This window comes from Centropristis striata, chromosome 14, assembly GCF_030273125.1.
Source record: "Centropristis striata isolate RG_2023a ecotype Rhode Island chromosome 14, C.striata_1.0, whole genome shotgun sequence".
In the NCBI taxonomy this organism is placed as follows: domain Eukaryota; kingdom Metazoa; phylum Chordata; class Actinopteri; order Perciformes; family Serranidae; genus Centropristis; species Centropristis striata.
The window spans coordinates 28909666-28925178 of NC_081530.1; the positions used below are offsets into that span (position 1 = coordinate 28909666).

Sequence of the window (15513 nt, forward strand, 5' to 3'; positions counted from 1 at the left end):
AAACAATTAGAAGGAATGCTGAGGGCTTGTGTGAACTACACTTTGACTGTCTGTTGTATCCATCTTTTCTCAGTTTTTTCACTGTGACTGGGTAGGATTATATTAATATTCCTTTTGAATAGTGCCAAACAAAATTTGTGAAAATCTTAATCTTAAACTGGGCAGGTCCACTACATTTGCCGCTTCCATTGCAAACCATTTTCCCTTGTATCTTTGTCAAAACTTTGTGATACATAGAATAAACAGAAGGTGAGTGTTTAGTATTGATGAGCAGGGAGCATATTGAGTACTTTATATACTGTATAGTATTGTAATGCATAGTTTTAATTAATACATAATCTTTTCAGATTTTATCTCATGTAGCAGATGGAAAAACATTCCAGGTATCCTAAATAACAAATATATTTTTACATTAAAAGTGTATCATATTGCCTGTATCCATCTTTTGTCTTCTTAAATGTTACGCTTTTCAGTTCAGCAGCTTGTAAAAAGTTATTATGACTTCTTTACCCTGTTGGTAGGACATTTCACCACACAGCAGCTTTTAGACATCTTTCTGTTGTTTGCTAGCAGACAAAATTGACAAGCAGACACTGCAATTCAAAGTCAATGGAGAGCAATGAATAGTTTTCCCCTCTGGTGTGGGCGGGACTTAATTGCGCTCTGTCTCTGTAGGTTTGCCTAAATTATATTCTTCGGTGGCTACTGCTTTCAAAAGAACATGGAGTAAAAGAAAATTTTTCGAAGACATTGAAATATACACATGAAGTACCTCAGAATTATATATGTATTGTACTTACTCTATCCCTGTCTCTTACATTGTAATTTTCCCTCTCTATCTGCAGCATACAGCGCCGACTGTCCTTGCAGCTGCCCATCCTGCACCATGCCTACTTACCTTCCATAGGAGGGGTTGATGCCAGCTGCACCAGCCCCAATGGCAGCCCTGGTTCCAGCCCACGGCACAGACACATGCCCCCCTCCTACCGGGTAATGGTCTCTGGCCTGTGAGCTTCATTCACTTCCCCACCTGGCTCTTTGCAGAGGAGACATATATGGTTCTTTTTTTCTACAACAAATAGACTGATATCATCAGCGTATGTGCGTATTTTGTCTCGGAACAAGGAGGACAGGGGAGAAGAGAGGGAAGAGGGGGGCCGAGTTTCACTCTTCGTACCTCTTCACCCCGGCCTCTCTTGAGAACTGAAACCCTCAGGAGTCAGGAAGGGGTGGGAGGAGACAGAGTGGGCACTGGATGACCCTTGCAAACTCCCACGATTCACAGCAATGTCCCATTGTTCATCTGCTCCCCTTGCCTAGGCATATACACATATGCACAGTCAAACAAACACAAACATACACAAATACACACACATGGAAAGGCACACTGACACCCCAATAGCAGAGCAGCGGTGGACCAGCCCTGACCTGACGTGTAGCCTTATCTGCTTCAGAGGGGATTGTCTGTCTCTGTTCTTATTTGTTGTATGTATGTGCTCGCGGCTACGTGTGAGCTTGTCATCTATCTTGAGTATTTCACTGCTTCAGTGACTGGATACTGGTGCGGAGACGTGGAATTTACAAAACCCAACAATGGAAATCATCCACTTTACTCCCTGTCCCCTTCCCATTCTTGTGGAGACATGTAAATATCATCATTTCTGACTTTGATGTACTGTAAGCTTTGTATATGCTGTGAATGGACAATTAAACTGGTTCTACGTGTAGAGCTTGTAACAGAGGCAGGTAATCATGACATGGCACCCTACAAAGAATTAGACATACGTATGAAAGAGATTTGAATTGGTTTGTGTTAACTGTTGATAAATTAGCTCATGGGCAGCAACGTACATCAAAGCTTGCGAGTCACAGAAAATGAAAAGGCACCAGGGACGCACACAGCTCTTTTTTCCACTTTGCTAAATTTGCACCACTGGTTTCATCAGAGGTTTCACATCAGACTTGGCATAGGCCTTTCATAGTTTACAACTTGCTTAATATGTCCTCAAAAAGCATGTTATACAGAATATTGATGCTATGCCTTTTAACAGGACTACAAGGCTGCATATGTTAGAAAATAGAGCTAAAAGGCACCACAAGAGTGTTCCACAGTTGTTATTTATGTGTGTTATATGCCAAGAAATGCACACATTCAGATGTACACTTAAATTGCAAGGGGGCACCTTATGAATTCAGGTGCTTTTCAGGCAAGGCATTAGTGACAGGCCTGGTCATATTGATCCCCACAGAGTGGTCTCCATAGACTGTTAAGATGTCCATCTGATCTAGTCCTCACAGCTAACCAGCACAGACACAGCGACGGGGTTCATGTCAATGGCAAGAGGGCACCCTGACTTCTTTGGAAGAAATAACACACAAGATGTGATGCTGGAAAGGATGTAGGTCTACCAGATCCTCAGCTAGTTTGGATTAAATGGTTGACCTGAATTTCCACAGAGGTAGTAAAGACAATGAAGACACGGGAGTATCGCGTTATAAGCCCCAACCGGCTGTAGCTTTCAGTTCCAAGACGGTGATGACACCACTGCTGGTCACAGTGATAGAGCATAAAGCACAGACACAGGGCTTTCTGTCATATTGAGTGTAAAGAAAAATCACTTAACATTTAGCAACAGTGAACATACCTCAGTTGCTATGGAAATGTAATTCAGTGCCGTTGAACTCGGCCCAAGAAGGCTGCACTGAGCAAAATGGTCATCGACACTGTTGTCCTTTTTTTGGTTCGTTTTTTGTTGTTGTTGGGTTGTTGTTTTTTTTTGTAAAACTGTCCTCATGCAGGAGAAAAGCAAACAGGGACTCCGGACAAAAAAAACAACAGACTTTTTATGGAGTGTGAGAAGGTTGGTTCTTAGCATATGTTTCACCATTGGTGTCTTGGTTTTTAGTTTTTAAGGCGTTTGTTGAACGCTGTGCCTGTTGTCTTATATTGTAGCCTGCAGGACCCACAGTACATAAATAGGGTGAAATGGCGCTGACCCAGCAAATTACGACATTGGCCACACATCTGTAAATTGTACAACGTGTCATAGATTTATTTAAATTCAATGCCTCAATGCATGGGACAGTGTTGGAGAACTTGGTGAAAGCTCCACTTCGGCCAAAGTGGATTTCCTCTGCAAGCTGATGTCTGATCATAAACACTGTCTTTAGTTTAAAAGGCTAGTCAAGGATACAGAGATGGAGTGGGAGACAAGCTAGCAGAGGTCCACCTGCTATCGGACATATCAGGGTGACTTCTCGAGAGAGCTCCTCCCCTTCCAGCCCCTGCTGAGCACAGGAGCAGGGAAACCCCGAGCACAGACCTCCAAGGAGTCACGGCTTCTCCCGCACCTTTGCCAACCAGAGAATCACAGTCACTTGACAAGTGAGTGAGAGACATTGTCAGAGGGTTGGTTCTTCCTTCAAGAGAGGAAAAACCAACTGCACATTTTATATATTACATTATATGTGATTGTGTACAATTTGCTGATACCCCGATGATGGTGTCCATGTATGGAATATTTGGTATTTGGCTTTCTCAAGACGGCATGAAATGAAATGTATACTTCACAGAGTTACCTCTGTTTTTGCAACTGTCGTGACAAATCCACTCTGTCGTTCCATCCTCTCACATACAATTTGGTTTTTATGTTTCCTTACAAAACATTGATTGAAGTTATTTTAACCTGTTGATCAGCTCACACATGTCAATGCCAAGATTCTCAGTGGACAGACTCAACATCATCATATCAACTATGCTACTGGTTTAGCAGTTATTCACTGAGGGCAATAAAGTGAAAGAAGTAGCAAACAATGAATCCTAATAACCCACTCCTGGCATTTACCAAATTAAAATGACTTTTTTTAGTCCATCTAAAATGCCAAATGCAGATCATCAGGTATTGTTCTGTTTTTCTTTTAATGTGCCCTGATTTTTTTTCTTTTATTGAGATTTATTTAAAAGTTTTTTTCAACATGGATGAAAAAATTGTTGAAATGCAATTGTGATAGGTCAAGGGCTCATAATTTCCTGTAATAAATAATGCCGATGGTTTGTATTTGCCACAGGTCTTTTTACCTTTTCAGTTTGCAGATCAAAGTGACATATACGTATATAATTATATCTTTGTATGTGTCATCATCAGGGTTTCTGGAGAACACAAAACATACATGTCCAAAAATATAACAATATGACGTATATATTTAGTGGAAAAACACACAGGTCCATACTGTTACTGTTTTGTCAGTTTGATATGTGGTATCACATGGAGTTAAGTTCAATTAAGAGTTTAAAATGGAAAACAAAACCTACGTTAAATGCAACATGTTCAAGAGGGGCAATAACTTGTTTTCTTATTACAGAAAGAATAGAGAACTATATATATGTATATGTAAAAGATCTTTACGTACATTCTCATTTTTACATAGGAAATATTTCACGATTACACCACAAGGATACTTGGAAGTCATTTTTTTTATTTACAGTATCTGTAACTATGTTATGTACAGATGAGGTATAGATATGAAAAAGTTGTATAAAATAAGTATCACTCTTGGAACACCTGAACATTTTTTTGGAGCCATTAGTTGTTATGGGGGGATTTGAATAACATTCTTCTTTTATTGTCTGAATGTTATGGACAGCCTTTACTTTTCACATCATCGTTAAATAAAGTGAGACTGAAAATAATCTTTGATGTGTTAGAATTATTCCTCTGCTTCTCCAAAGCATGTTTGCACTCATAATGTTAAAGGCAGCCACAGATTTTAAAATCCTCTGGTGGGCACCAGGCATTAAGGATTCAAGTTGTTATCTTACCCACAATCTCTCTTTTGATGTTTGCACATGTGCCCTTTAAAACTTTATCTGTATGTTCTTTTATTTATTAACTAAAAATATTTTGATGTGGATATTTGTAAAATGGCAATAATGGCATTCCATGTGACCTCATTCCAAGTCAGAGCTTGGAATGAGGTCACACCGGGGTTGACCACTCACCACTACAAGTTGTAAAATGTGATTTAATGAAACAACAACATATGCAGCATATTACTACATGTTTCCCTACTGTCAATGTGTGGAGCAGCAATCTTGGATTTTTAGGTTGGGGTTGGTGAGGTTCTTCTGACTTTCCAGGTCAGAAATTCCACTTCAGTGTTCCGGTTGAAATATTCAACTGAGAACTTGGAAATTCCAACATCCCAATTCAAATTGAACGCACCATTAGACACTTTTCAACAATAAACATTAGCTTAGCAATAATTGTTTACCTATCCACCAAATACAAAGGCTACTCTGTCTGAGTATGCATGTTTTACAGTTTGTGCTCCCTAGAATTGTTAAATATTGTACTCATGTTTGTTTTAAAAAAGAATAAGAAGAAAATGAAATACTCGCAGAAGGCCTTTTTTTGACAGACTTGTCAAAGTAGGTGTAAACAAGTTACTAATAACGATGAGAATTGCTCTGTTCTACTCCGTGAATCTCAGTAAATCATGGCAGAGTGACAGTGAACCAGCATGCAGAGCCCTGAAACTAAAGCAGCTAAATGGAATCCAGCCATCATTAATTTTTGTTAGTTCCACCTGTGCTTTTCCTCTGGTGACATTTCAAAATCTCACTGACAGACAGAAAAAAACAACATCCTGTGTGTTGTGTCTTTGTGTTGGTTTGTTGAATGTCACTCTCTACTATGAAGACATCAGAAACACCTCGGTGCTGTTTGCTCACTGGATATAGAAAGAATCACTTTCATGTGTGGTGTGACGTGCCAGGTCCCTGAGGTAAGACCAAAACATACAACAAACACACTCTTAAGTGGCATTTACAGAGTGCTGTATTTTTAGTCTGTCAAAAATCTTGTTGATCTCTCACTTCAAAGGCAGAAAAGTAAAAATGAAGGGAAGTGTACCTGTGTGATCCACTGGCCAGTCAACATTAAGGGTCTTAATTGGCAGCAAGCAGGCTGCCTACTGCCTTCACACACTGAGAAGGGAAAAAATGTAATGAAAAGCCTGCTTTGGTGAGGTCTATAAATAATTGAACTGCAAGGAGGCAAACAGGATGGAGGGTCTGAGTGGGATACTGACAGTGTCACTGTGTGCTTGTGTGTCATTCATATCTGTGTGAGTGCATGGGTCCTGTTATCAGAGCTTTTCTTCATCCTTACTGTCAAATATTAAGCATGTGAATGGTGGAAACTGGGAGCTGGCTGACTAGATCCTGCTGGAAGACTCGCTGGAGGTTCGGGCAATAATGTAAGTTAGCACAACAAAGGAAGCCAGTTGTATGCTCAAAAACAAGTTGGTGAGTTGTTACTTATATCTTTAAGTTGGGGTTCTAAACAAGGGACAATAGTTCTGCTAACTCTTATTTCTTTGTTGTGAAATTTGGTCATTAGCGAAAGCCAGCGGCTAACTGATGCTAGCGGCGCGACTACAAGAGTAGCCATTAGCGTATCCATGCTAACTCAAAATTATGTTCACAACATTAGCTGACATTTCATAGCGGCGTTACAATCGTGCCAGAGAAATTCAGAGTTGAGCAAACTCAAAAACAAAACTTAAAATATTTAGTTTAATTGTCCAACTTAAAATTTTATCGAAGTTTGTTGCCTTGAAATTTTGAGTTCACCCAACTTTACTTTTTTTGCAGTGCGGTTACAACAGCAACAAAGTTGTGTTTAAGACGAGGACCTCTGTAGAGAAATGAAATGGGAGTGGGAACACATCCAGCATGGTCAGGCATGTTAGACAGCATCACTCAGGTGTGAGTAGCAGACAAACCAGAGATGGGAATGCCTGATTCCTGCTGCTTTCAATCAATCATAACTTTAAAGGGCAAGTAAGTGTTCACACATTTTCTGTTGCTGTTAATGTACTTACACGGGATTAGATACAGCCTTAACCAAGGACAACAAAGCTGAACAAAAGTAAATCAGCACTTGACTCTGTGCAGATATGAATATTTAAAAAAACCCACTATACAGTCTATATAAAAACAACACTGACATTTGTAAGCAATAATATGCAAAGCTGCAGACTGCAAAGGGTGCTGGAATTAATCTGGAATAATTCATGTAACAGGTTGCTTTATGTACACAAGGTATATACAGCCTTGCTTATATTCATATTGATAGTGATGATAACATTTTCAAGCTTTTTGTGTGTGTTGGTTTTGGTGTACAGTGTTCTGTGAAGCTACCAGAGGGGAGGAGTTTGAACAGGTTGTGTCCAAGATGTGAACGTCTACACTGATGTTATCTTGCATTGCTTTTGTAGCAGCGAGGGTTTCCTCCCTCAGGCTAAAATCGACTGTAAATCCACATCTTCAGGCTGATATTTACATGCTCCTGGAACCAACTCGACAGTTCTGGTAGCATCTTTGTCACCTTTTTCACCCCTGATGAGTTTGCATCCAAGAATTGTCCTTATTAATGGCTTAAAACTTTTCTGTAAAGTTAAAGAGGGAATGGATTTTACTTGATAAAATGAGTGTTCAGTGAAAGATTAAATGAGACTATCACAAAGTCGTATCCAGAGAACAAGAATAAGCATTGTTCAATCTTTGAGTTGGGATTAATAAAAAAACATTTTTTCTAGAAGTTAAAAAAATAAATAAAAGTTAGTTTTTTATAAAAGCAACAGCATGTATCGTAAAAATATCAACTATTCCTTTAAGTTTCTGATATTTTGTATGACTTTGCATGGCAATTTATAACCTTGTGGTGGTTAACTTAAACTGTTAAATCCAGTATTTCTGTGCTGCTGCTGCTGCTGCTGCTGCTGCCTACAGATTTAAAGATAACCACAGACTTTGCCCAGCTGCTTGGGCAGGAAGAAACACACCAACATGTGTAAACGCTGTATGACCTTCTCTCTCGTTTCAGTGGGATCATGCTGTGCAAATGGAAGGCAGGTTGATTAAGTTGACCTGGGTGTCAATGGAAAGGAAGCGGCTATGTGTCTTCCTTCACATGTGATGGCTCCATTGGAGAAATGAAGGCTTGATGACAAGAACGGTAAGACCACGAGGCAGTGCTATATCCAATTTATGCACATGTGCACATATTAATATGCATTGATCTGAGGAGTGATAGGGAGAGGGGCACACCCACATAGGAGTTTCATAGGAGCCTCTATAACAGTTTTTATGTCGCATTAACTTTAATCCCAAGGTCACAGTGTATTTGCAGGGCTCTGGCTGCTACTAAAATTGTTAAGACCAAATTTCCCTCTAATGTAGAATCAATTAATGATATCTTGTTCACCATAAAGCTAACTGCATAGCTCCAGGGATAGCAATCAGTCGATGGACCTTTGGTCCAGACTGAAATATTTCTACTAACCAGACTCTGCCAGATGGTTTGTTAAGCAGAACCATCTGAGAAGCTGGATCACTGGAGACTGTTTGAAAAGGGCCGACGCTTTCAAAGAAATACCTGGCAGGTGATCGGATGAACCATCTGTCAATCATCATCACACACTGTACGTGCTGAAACAAACACAAAATGGCAAAAGTTGTCAGTGTTATTGTCTGCTCTTCTGTTAATGGAGAAATGTTCTCCAGTTCTGATATAACTGATGCTATTGCAGCATTAATGCTAACCGCTTCAGCACCACCATTGTTGTTCCAGTTGTTTGACTGAAATGCATCACATGGACAGACAAGATGGATTAGCATTCTCATTCTACAGCGGATCTCCTCGTGTAAGGTAATGGCCACTCAGCCTTGCAGCCTGTTTTTTCCCATTGCCACTTGGAGTATTGCAACAAAAAAATAAAGCATTTTCCTTATAGACCACCATTGTAAGAGACACATCTGAAAAACAGGACACCTCAGCTGCAAACAAGTTCAAATATGAATCTCTATATTATGAATTATGCAATCCATGAACATTTATACTTGTTGTGAAAAGTTTAAAAATGTGTGACTTGATCACAATGTAATGTAATTATGACTATATGATCTTGTTATAAGTCAAATTTTAAGTTTGGATTCCTCTGTTTCAATGGTTCTGATTGACTTGATTGATATAAGTGAGCTAACACTAGAATTCAAAATGTAACATATTACTGTAGGCTTGAGTCGTATCTAGCGACCAAATTGCACTTACTCACCCCTTCCTGTCCAATTGTGTAGGAGAACTCAAGTAGCATAACGTTAGCATAATGTTGACTTCCCTTTTTAGACCCGGTGTTTAATTTGACCGTTCTGGGCTACCGTAGACACACAGTGGTGCAACATATGACAGGCCTATTCTAAGCCAATAAAAACACAAGGATTCTTAATTTCAGGTGATGAATGAAAACATAGTTATGAATATTATATACTGTTTCTGCCAGTAGACCCTCTATCCTACACTCTGCACCTTTAAACCACAAAAAAGTTTCACTTTGATTTCTATCTTTTGGTGCAGTGTTAATGGGATTTTGTGATTAATGATGTTTTGTTGTAAGTTGCCTGGAGTAAAAGACACTGTTAGTATTTCTGAGATTTTCTTTGATCCTTGTCTGCAGTGAGGACCTGTCTTTGCACTGTTAACTGTAAGTTTGCGTAACAGCTGGATTTCTACCACAGAAAGTCTTACTATACTGCAGGAAAACACATACACCCCCTCACACAATCATAACTTACACTTACGCTGACGTATGACTCATTCAGAAAGGCAAACAGTGCATACATACTATACTTGCATACTTACAGCACTAACAATAATAATCTTGTGTAGAAAATTCTGACAGATTATTCATCTTTGTCTATTTCACAAAGGCTGAAATGTCACAATTGTAATACTAGAAAAAAGAAGCTGTCAAGTGCCATTAGAATTTGACTATTTGCCTTGGAAACACTGACAAAAAAACATTAGTCTCCACTATTCCCTCTTTCAAAATCTTTTCCAGAGCAGTGTTTCTGAGATGTCCGTAACCTTTGTCAGTGGTTTATTACCTGTGCCACTGGTCCCCATTTTCCCCATTAATCTGCAGCATTCGAGGATTTTCAGACGTGGCTTCTAATCCCTTCTCAGTACCACATTATGGCAATCTAACCTCATCTAGATGAGTGGTCAAGGGCACATTGGAGAGGACATTTGAGAAAGGAGCATATGCCCCACATATTAGTATGCTAGTCACAGCAGGAGCCGAGAGAGCTCCTCACACAAACGTGTAGATGAAAATCCCTAGCAAGATGATCATTCATGTCTAAATTGAAACATCACTGATAATGATTCAATAATTACATTATGTTACATATGATGTGGAAAATCCCTTGATATATGGCCGTATTGTCCCAAAACCTCATTTCGCTGTTTGAAAAACAGCCTCTTGCTGGAGGAGCGTGTGTGGCGACGTGGGTTGATCGATGCCTCCATACATACCAGGATATGTGATTAGAGAGAGAGTTATTGCCAGTAGTTACAATCTCCTGCAGGTAAATTTATGGCTGACATATAATGACGGCACACTGAGCCCATAGTAAATCCAAAACATGGTCTTCCTCTGTCCTTGACAATTCTGCTCAGTCTCCAAAAGCAGGTGCACTTTAATCTTTGTAAAGCTGCTGCGTTCAATAACTGGCCAATCCTGCATCGGCTGATGTTAATCTACTGGAACGTTTGAAGTCCTGCCTGGATTGGACCATGCTTCAATATTACTGATAACAATTTAAAATTCATGTAGATGGCTTTCTACAAATAGCCCCCGGTGTAGCAGAAGTAGACGTTTGATTTCACAGCTATTGTTTTCCGTCAGAACGTTTTTATGATCCCGACATTTCCATCCACACTTGAAGGCATCTTCATTAATCTCACAGCAGTTAGACAAGAAAAAACACAGATAACACTTTATAATAAGGTCCTTAATAACCATTAATTAACAAGTAATAAGGCATTGTTCTCCCTTTAGATCCGGCAGTTGCAAAAAGCATAGTTAACTTATAGTTTACTTATAATAGATGAGCAATAAAGTATATTTTAATATCAATAAGCAAACAAAATAAGATTAATAAAAGGCATGGCAAAGACAATGGGTGGGTCATGGGTGTTTGTAATGCCATTATTAATCTTATTTTGGACTTACAAGGGCCTTATTACTTGTTAATTAATGGTTATTACAAGGACCTTAATATAAAGCGTTACCAAAACACCTTGTGATAGTGCTTGTTGAAGAAACTTACAAATGTGGCTTGTTTTTTGTGTTTATTTTAAACCTTCTGTCCTCAAGTTGTTTCCGTCCCCTTCACACTGCAACGGGATGTTTATTGAACTTTCTCACCTTGCTGATTGCCACCACAGCGTGATGTCAGGGTGATCATTTCAGTTTTCCTGTCACTGTGGTGTTTTTGGCATCGCCAAACCACACATCTGTGAGAGTAACTTCATGTATTGTTCCTGAAAAGCATCCATTCACCAGATAAATGTTTATTTACTGACCAGCCTAAGTTTGTGATCTGTATAGATCTCCAGTAGCATCTTCTTCTCTGGATCTAAAACACTTTGAAGTGTCTAAGCAAAATTCCACCCTTGGGTCATGATGTTTTCACCATCTTGCTTCCACCCATCAAATCTGATCAGCTGTGTGTAGACAGACTGCGGGGCATGTGTGCAGTGGGTTTGTCCTGCGACTGACCCATGACTTAACTGGCTGTCACAGGGGGTGAATGGCTTGCCAGCGAGCAGCTGTGGCTCTTGTGCCACAGTCAGGCCTGTGGCCTTCAGTCCAAGTGTCTCTCTGCGTGCGAGAGACATAATAGTGTCACTGTTGGTGGTGCTAAAGAGCCCGTTTGTTGATGGTGAAGATTTTGACAGAGTGGTCGGCGCTGGCGCTGGCGAGCTGGACCCAGGAGCTCTCCTCCTGGACTTCACTCTCTCCCTCAGTCTGTCCGGCCATCTTGTTCTTGGGACCTACCCGCCCGGCCCGGGGCCTCCAGCGGAGCCTCTTCACCGTCAAAGCGTGGCTTTGTCTGCGAAAGTATGTGTGGTAAAGGGAAACAACTCTGGCTGGCAGAACAAGCGATAAACAAAATCCATAAAAAATACTTTCTATTCATTCTTTACTACTGTCCCATCTCTCCTTTTTAAACAAACATGTATCCCAAACTTCTGTAACTCCATCTTGTGAGCAGCACTGAAGCCAAACACTGCAACCTGAGGAGCAGAAGCCTTCTGATACAAAGACAACAAAAATACCTTCAATTCACTTCCTGAGCTCCACAGGCGATGACTCACACACTCATGTGGGATACGACAGATACACAGAAATACACACAAGCAGCGGTCGATGCCTTCCTCCATAACTGCTGCCCAGCTCAAAGTTACACAGCCATTCAAACCTTTTTTTTCTCTGTAACACATATCTGCCTCTCAGCACAAGTCAAACTGAAGCCACACTACTGTTACTGTGACACATTGTCATTTCCATCTCCTGCCAGTGGCCATCGGAGGCCTTTCAGAGTTACATGTTATGAACTTCTGATGAACTGTCTGTGTTGTAAGGATACGAGATGTCCGTTTCTCCACAGCTGCTCCAGTCATGTCCTCCAGCAGGCCCCTGGCCAGGGCTCCACCTGTACAGCAAGATCCTGCCGCTCTCCAGTCCCACTGCAAGCAGGAAACTGTGGAAGGCACCAACACACACACACACACACACACACACAGACACACAGACACACACACACTTACACACACACACTGAGCACCTGGCCTAGGAAAAAAAAAAGTTTTCATACTTTGACTTCACTAAATATTTTTTGGTACTTTCACAAAACTAAATTCCACACGAAAACATTTTTTAATCATTCATCCAATTACAGATACATTTATATAAATATCAATACAACCAAGCAGCCCAATACGCATTGACCGCATTGCCCATATTGGTGCATTGTAGTTGGACTTAGTATTATTGCATGTCCACACAGCAAACATCACATCACATCTGCATCGAGCATGCATGTCAACAGCGTTGGCAACACTGAAGCAACTGTCTACACTGGTTCCGTCTTGTTTCAAGCATCAAGCAGCTGGGCAGACATTTGTTTTGGCCATTGCAGCAAAAGTGAAGTTGTCTGATGGCAGTAAATGTACAGTGTATGTTACAGTGTGCACTGCAGCTCCTCAATACCCAAAAAGTTCCTGTGACTTTCTTCTTAGCTGTTAGACTAAAGTGAAGGAAAAGAAGCAAAGCAGAGTGTGCAGCGCTCTGGCTCTGTCCAGAGACAGATGGATAAATATATTATTCAGTGCCTTTTTTTGGGTATCGACCTCTTGTTACGCATATTGTCAAAGAGATAGACTTGAAACGTAAATAAAGGCTTCAGGTTGTGGTCACGCCCAGGAGATGCAGCCGAGATGTAAACCTGCTCAGGGCTGGTGTAGACTATGCACAGATTAGGGAAAATGACGAGGGGAAAACACATCTGATCTTGCAGTCTAGACGGGATATTATCAAACGTGATGTTGTCAGACTTCTGCACTGCGTCTACAGGATGATATATTCAGTATAGATTTGTAGCCTTGTCAGTTCAAAAGTTCCCCTGAGCATAGATTCTGCTGAGCCATAGCAGGTAACTGCTTCTGTACTTTCTTTTCTCTTAAAATAACTACAAACAATTTCACATTAAAACTCCTCAGTTCATGGACAGTCTTTAAGTGTAGATTGTTGTTGAAAATATATATTTAAAAAAATAAAAAAGACACCATATTATAGAATGTCAAAAAAGAGGCCATACTATATAAACTATGTTGAAAAAGGTCAAAAAATGGTCATAGTGTAGTTTATCCAAAAATGTATAAAAATGCTAAAAAATTGATCTATCACAGTCTGTTGATACATGTGGCAGTACAATTTGTCCAAAAAAATAGTGAAAAATGCCATATCATGGCATGTCCAAAAATAACCCCCTTTTATAAAAAGTCATATGTCGATTTTTGTCAAAAATGGTCAAATTTTGAAATGCCTAAAAATGCTATAAGTGTGTCTATTATAGTCTGTTGATACATATTAGAGCATAATATTGCCAGAAATGACAGAAAAACACATTATGGGATGTCCAAAAATGCCCCCTTCAAAAAAGTCATACTATAGTATGTCGGTTTTTGTCAAAAACAGCCAAATTTTGAAATGCCTAAAAATGCTAAAAACTGATCTATTATAGTCTGATGTTACATGTGGTAGTATAGTTTGTAAAAAAATTTTTAAAAAAAACATAGCAAAACAACACCTCATTACGGGATGTCCAAAAATTACTCCCTTCAAAAATTCATACTATAGCATGTTGATTTTTGTCAAAAAGGTCAAATTTTGAAATGCCTAAAAATGCTAAAAATGGGTTCATTATATTCTGTTGATACATATCAGAGCAGAATATGGCCAGAAAGGACAGACAAACACATAATTATAAGATGTCCAAAAATGACCCCCTTGAAAAAAAGTCATAAGTCGATTTTTGTCAAAAAATGTCAAATTTTAAAATGCCTAAAAATGCTAAAAACGGATCTATTAGTCTGGTGACACATGTGGTAGTCAAGTTTGTCCAAAAATAATGAAAAAACACTTGAAAAATCTGTTGATAAATTTTAGAGTATAATATGGCCAGAAACGACAGAAAAACACCATATAATGGGATATCCAAAAATGACCCCCTTGAAAAAAAAGTCAAAAACGGTCAAATTTTTAAATGCCTTAAAATGGATCTATTATAGTCTGATGATACATGTGGTAGCAGTTTGTCCAAAAACAGCAAAAAAACACATTATGGGATGTCCAAAAATGACCCCTTCAAAAAAAACATACAATAGCATGTCGATTTTTGTCAAAAATTGTCAATTTTGAAATGCCTAAAAATGCTAGAAATGGGTCAATTTTAGTCTGTTGATACACATTAGAGCATAATATTGCCAGAAATTACAGAAAAACACCATATTATGGGATGTCCAAAAATGACCCCCCCAAAGTCATATTATGTCGAAAATTATCAGAAAATGGTCATAGTATGACTGCAATAGAAAAATGCCTAAAAACTATAAAATAGTCTTTTGATCATGGCATTAGTGTAGTATCTCCAAAAATATAAAAAGAAACACACCATATGGTATAAACGCTGTCCTTTGTTGTAAACTCACTAGCTAGAGGATAATGGCTTGTGTTTTTCGATTTAACCCCCATCGTCTTTTAAACCTCTTTGTACTGAAGTTGTTTCCGTCCTCTTCACACTGCAGTGATACAGTCAGGGGTGTTCATTATACCTTCTCACCTTGCTGGTCACTTGATGAGCCACCACAGCGTGATGTCAAGCTGTATTTCTCCAAAAGGGTGATTCTTTCAGTTTTTCTGCTGCAGTTTTTTTTTGTGTTTTGGGCATCCGTGGTGCAGACAGACAGCCCATACGCCCGACCCTCACTCAAATGATTGGAATCCGTTGTGCAGCAAAGTAGTGTTTTAAATGTAGCTAATAGTATTAAAATACACATCTTATGATTGATATATAATGCATGCATGTCACATTCAGAGGCC

General features: G+C 39.4%; 1 protein-coding gene across 1 annotated transcript in view; it reads left to right on the forward strand.

The window, feature by feature from the left end:
* Positions 1-4690, forward strand: part of gabbr2 (gamma-aminobutyric acid (GABA) B receptor, 2) — a 200836-nt gene extending 196146 nt beyond the window's left edge. The window contains exon 19 of the mRNA XM_059349280.1: positions 846-4690. Within this exon, the coding sequence (XP_059205263.1) occupies positions 846-1011 (166 nt within the window). The 3' untranslated portion in view covers positions 1012-4690. The remainder of the gene's footprint in view (positions 1-845) is intronic.
* The last annotated feature ends 10823 nt before the right edge of the window (positions 4691-15513 follow it).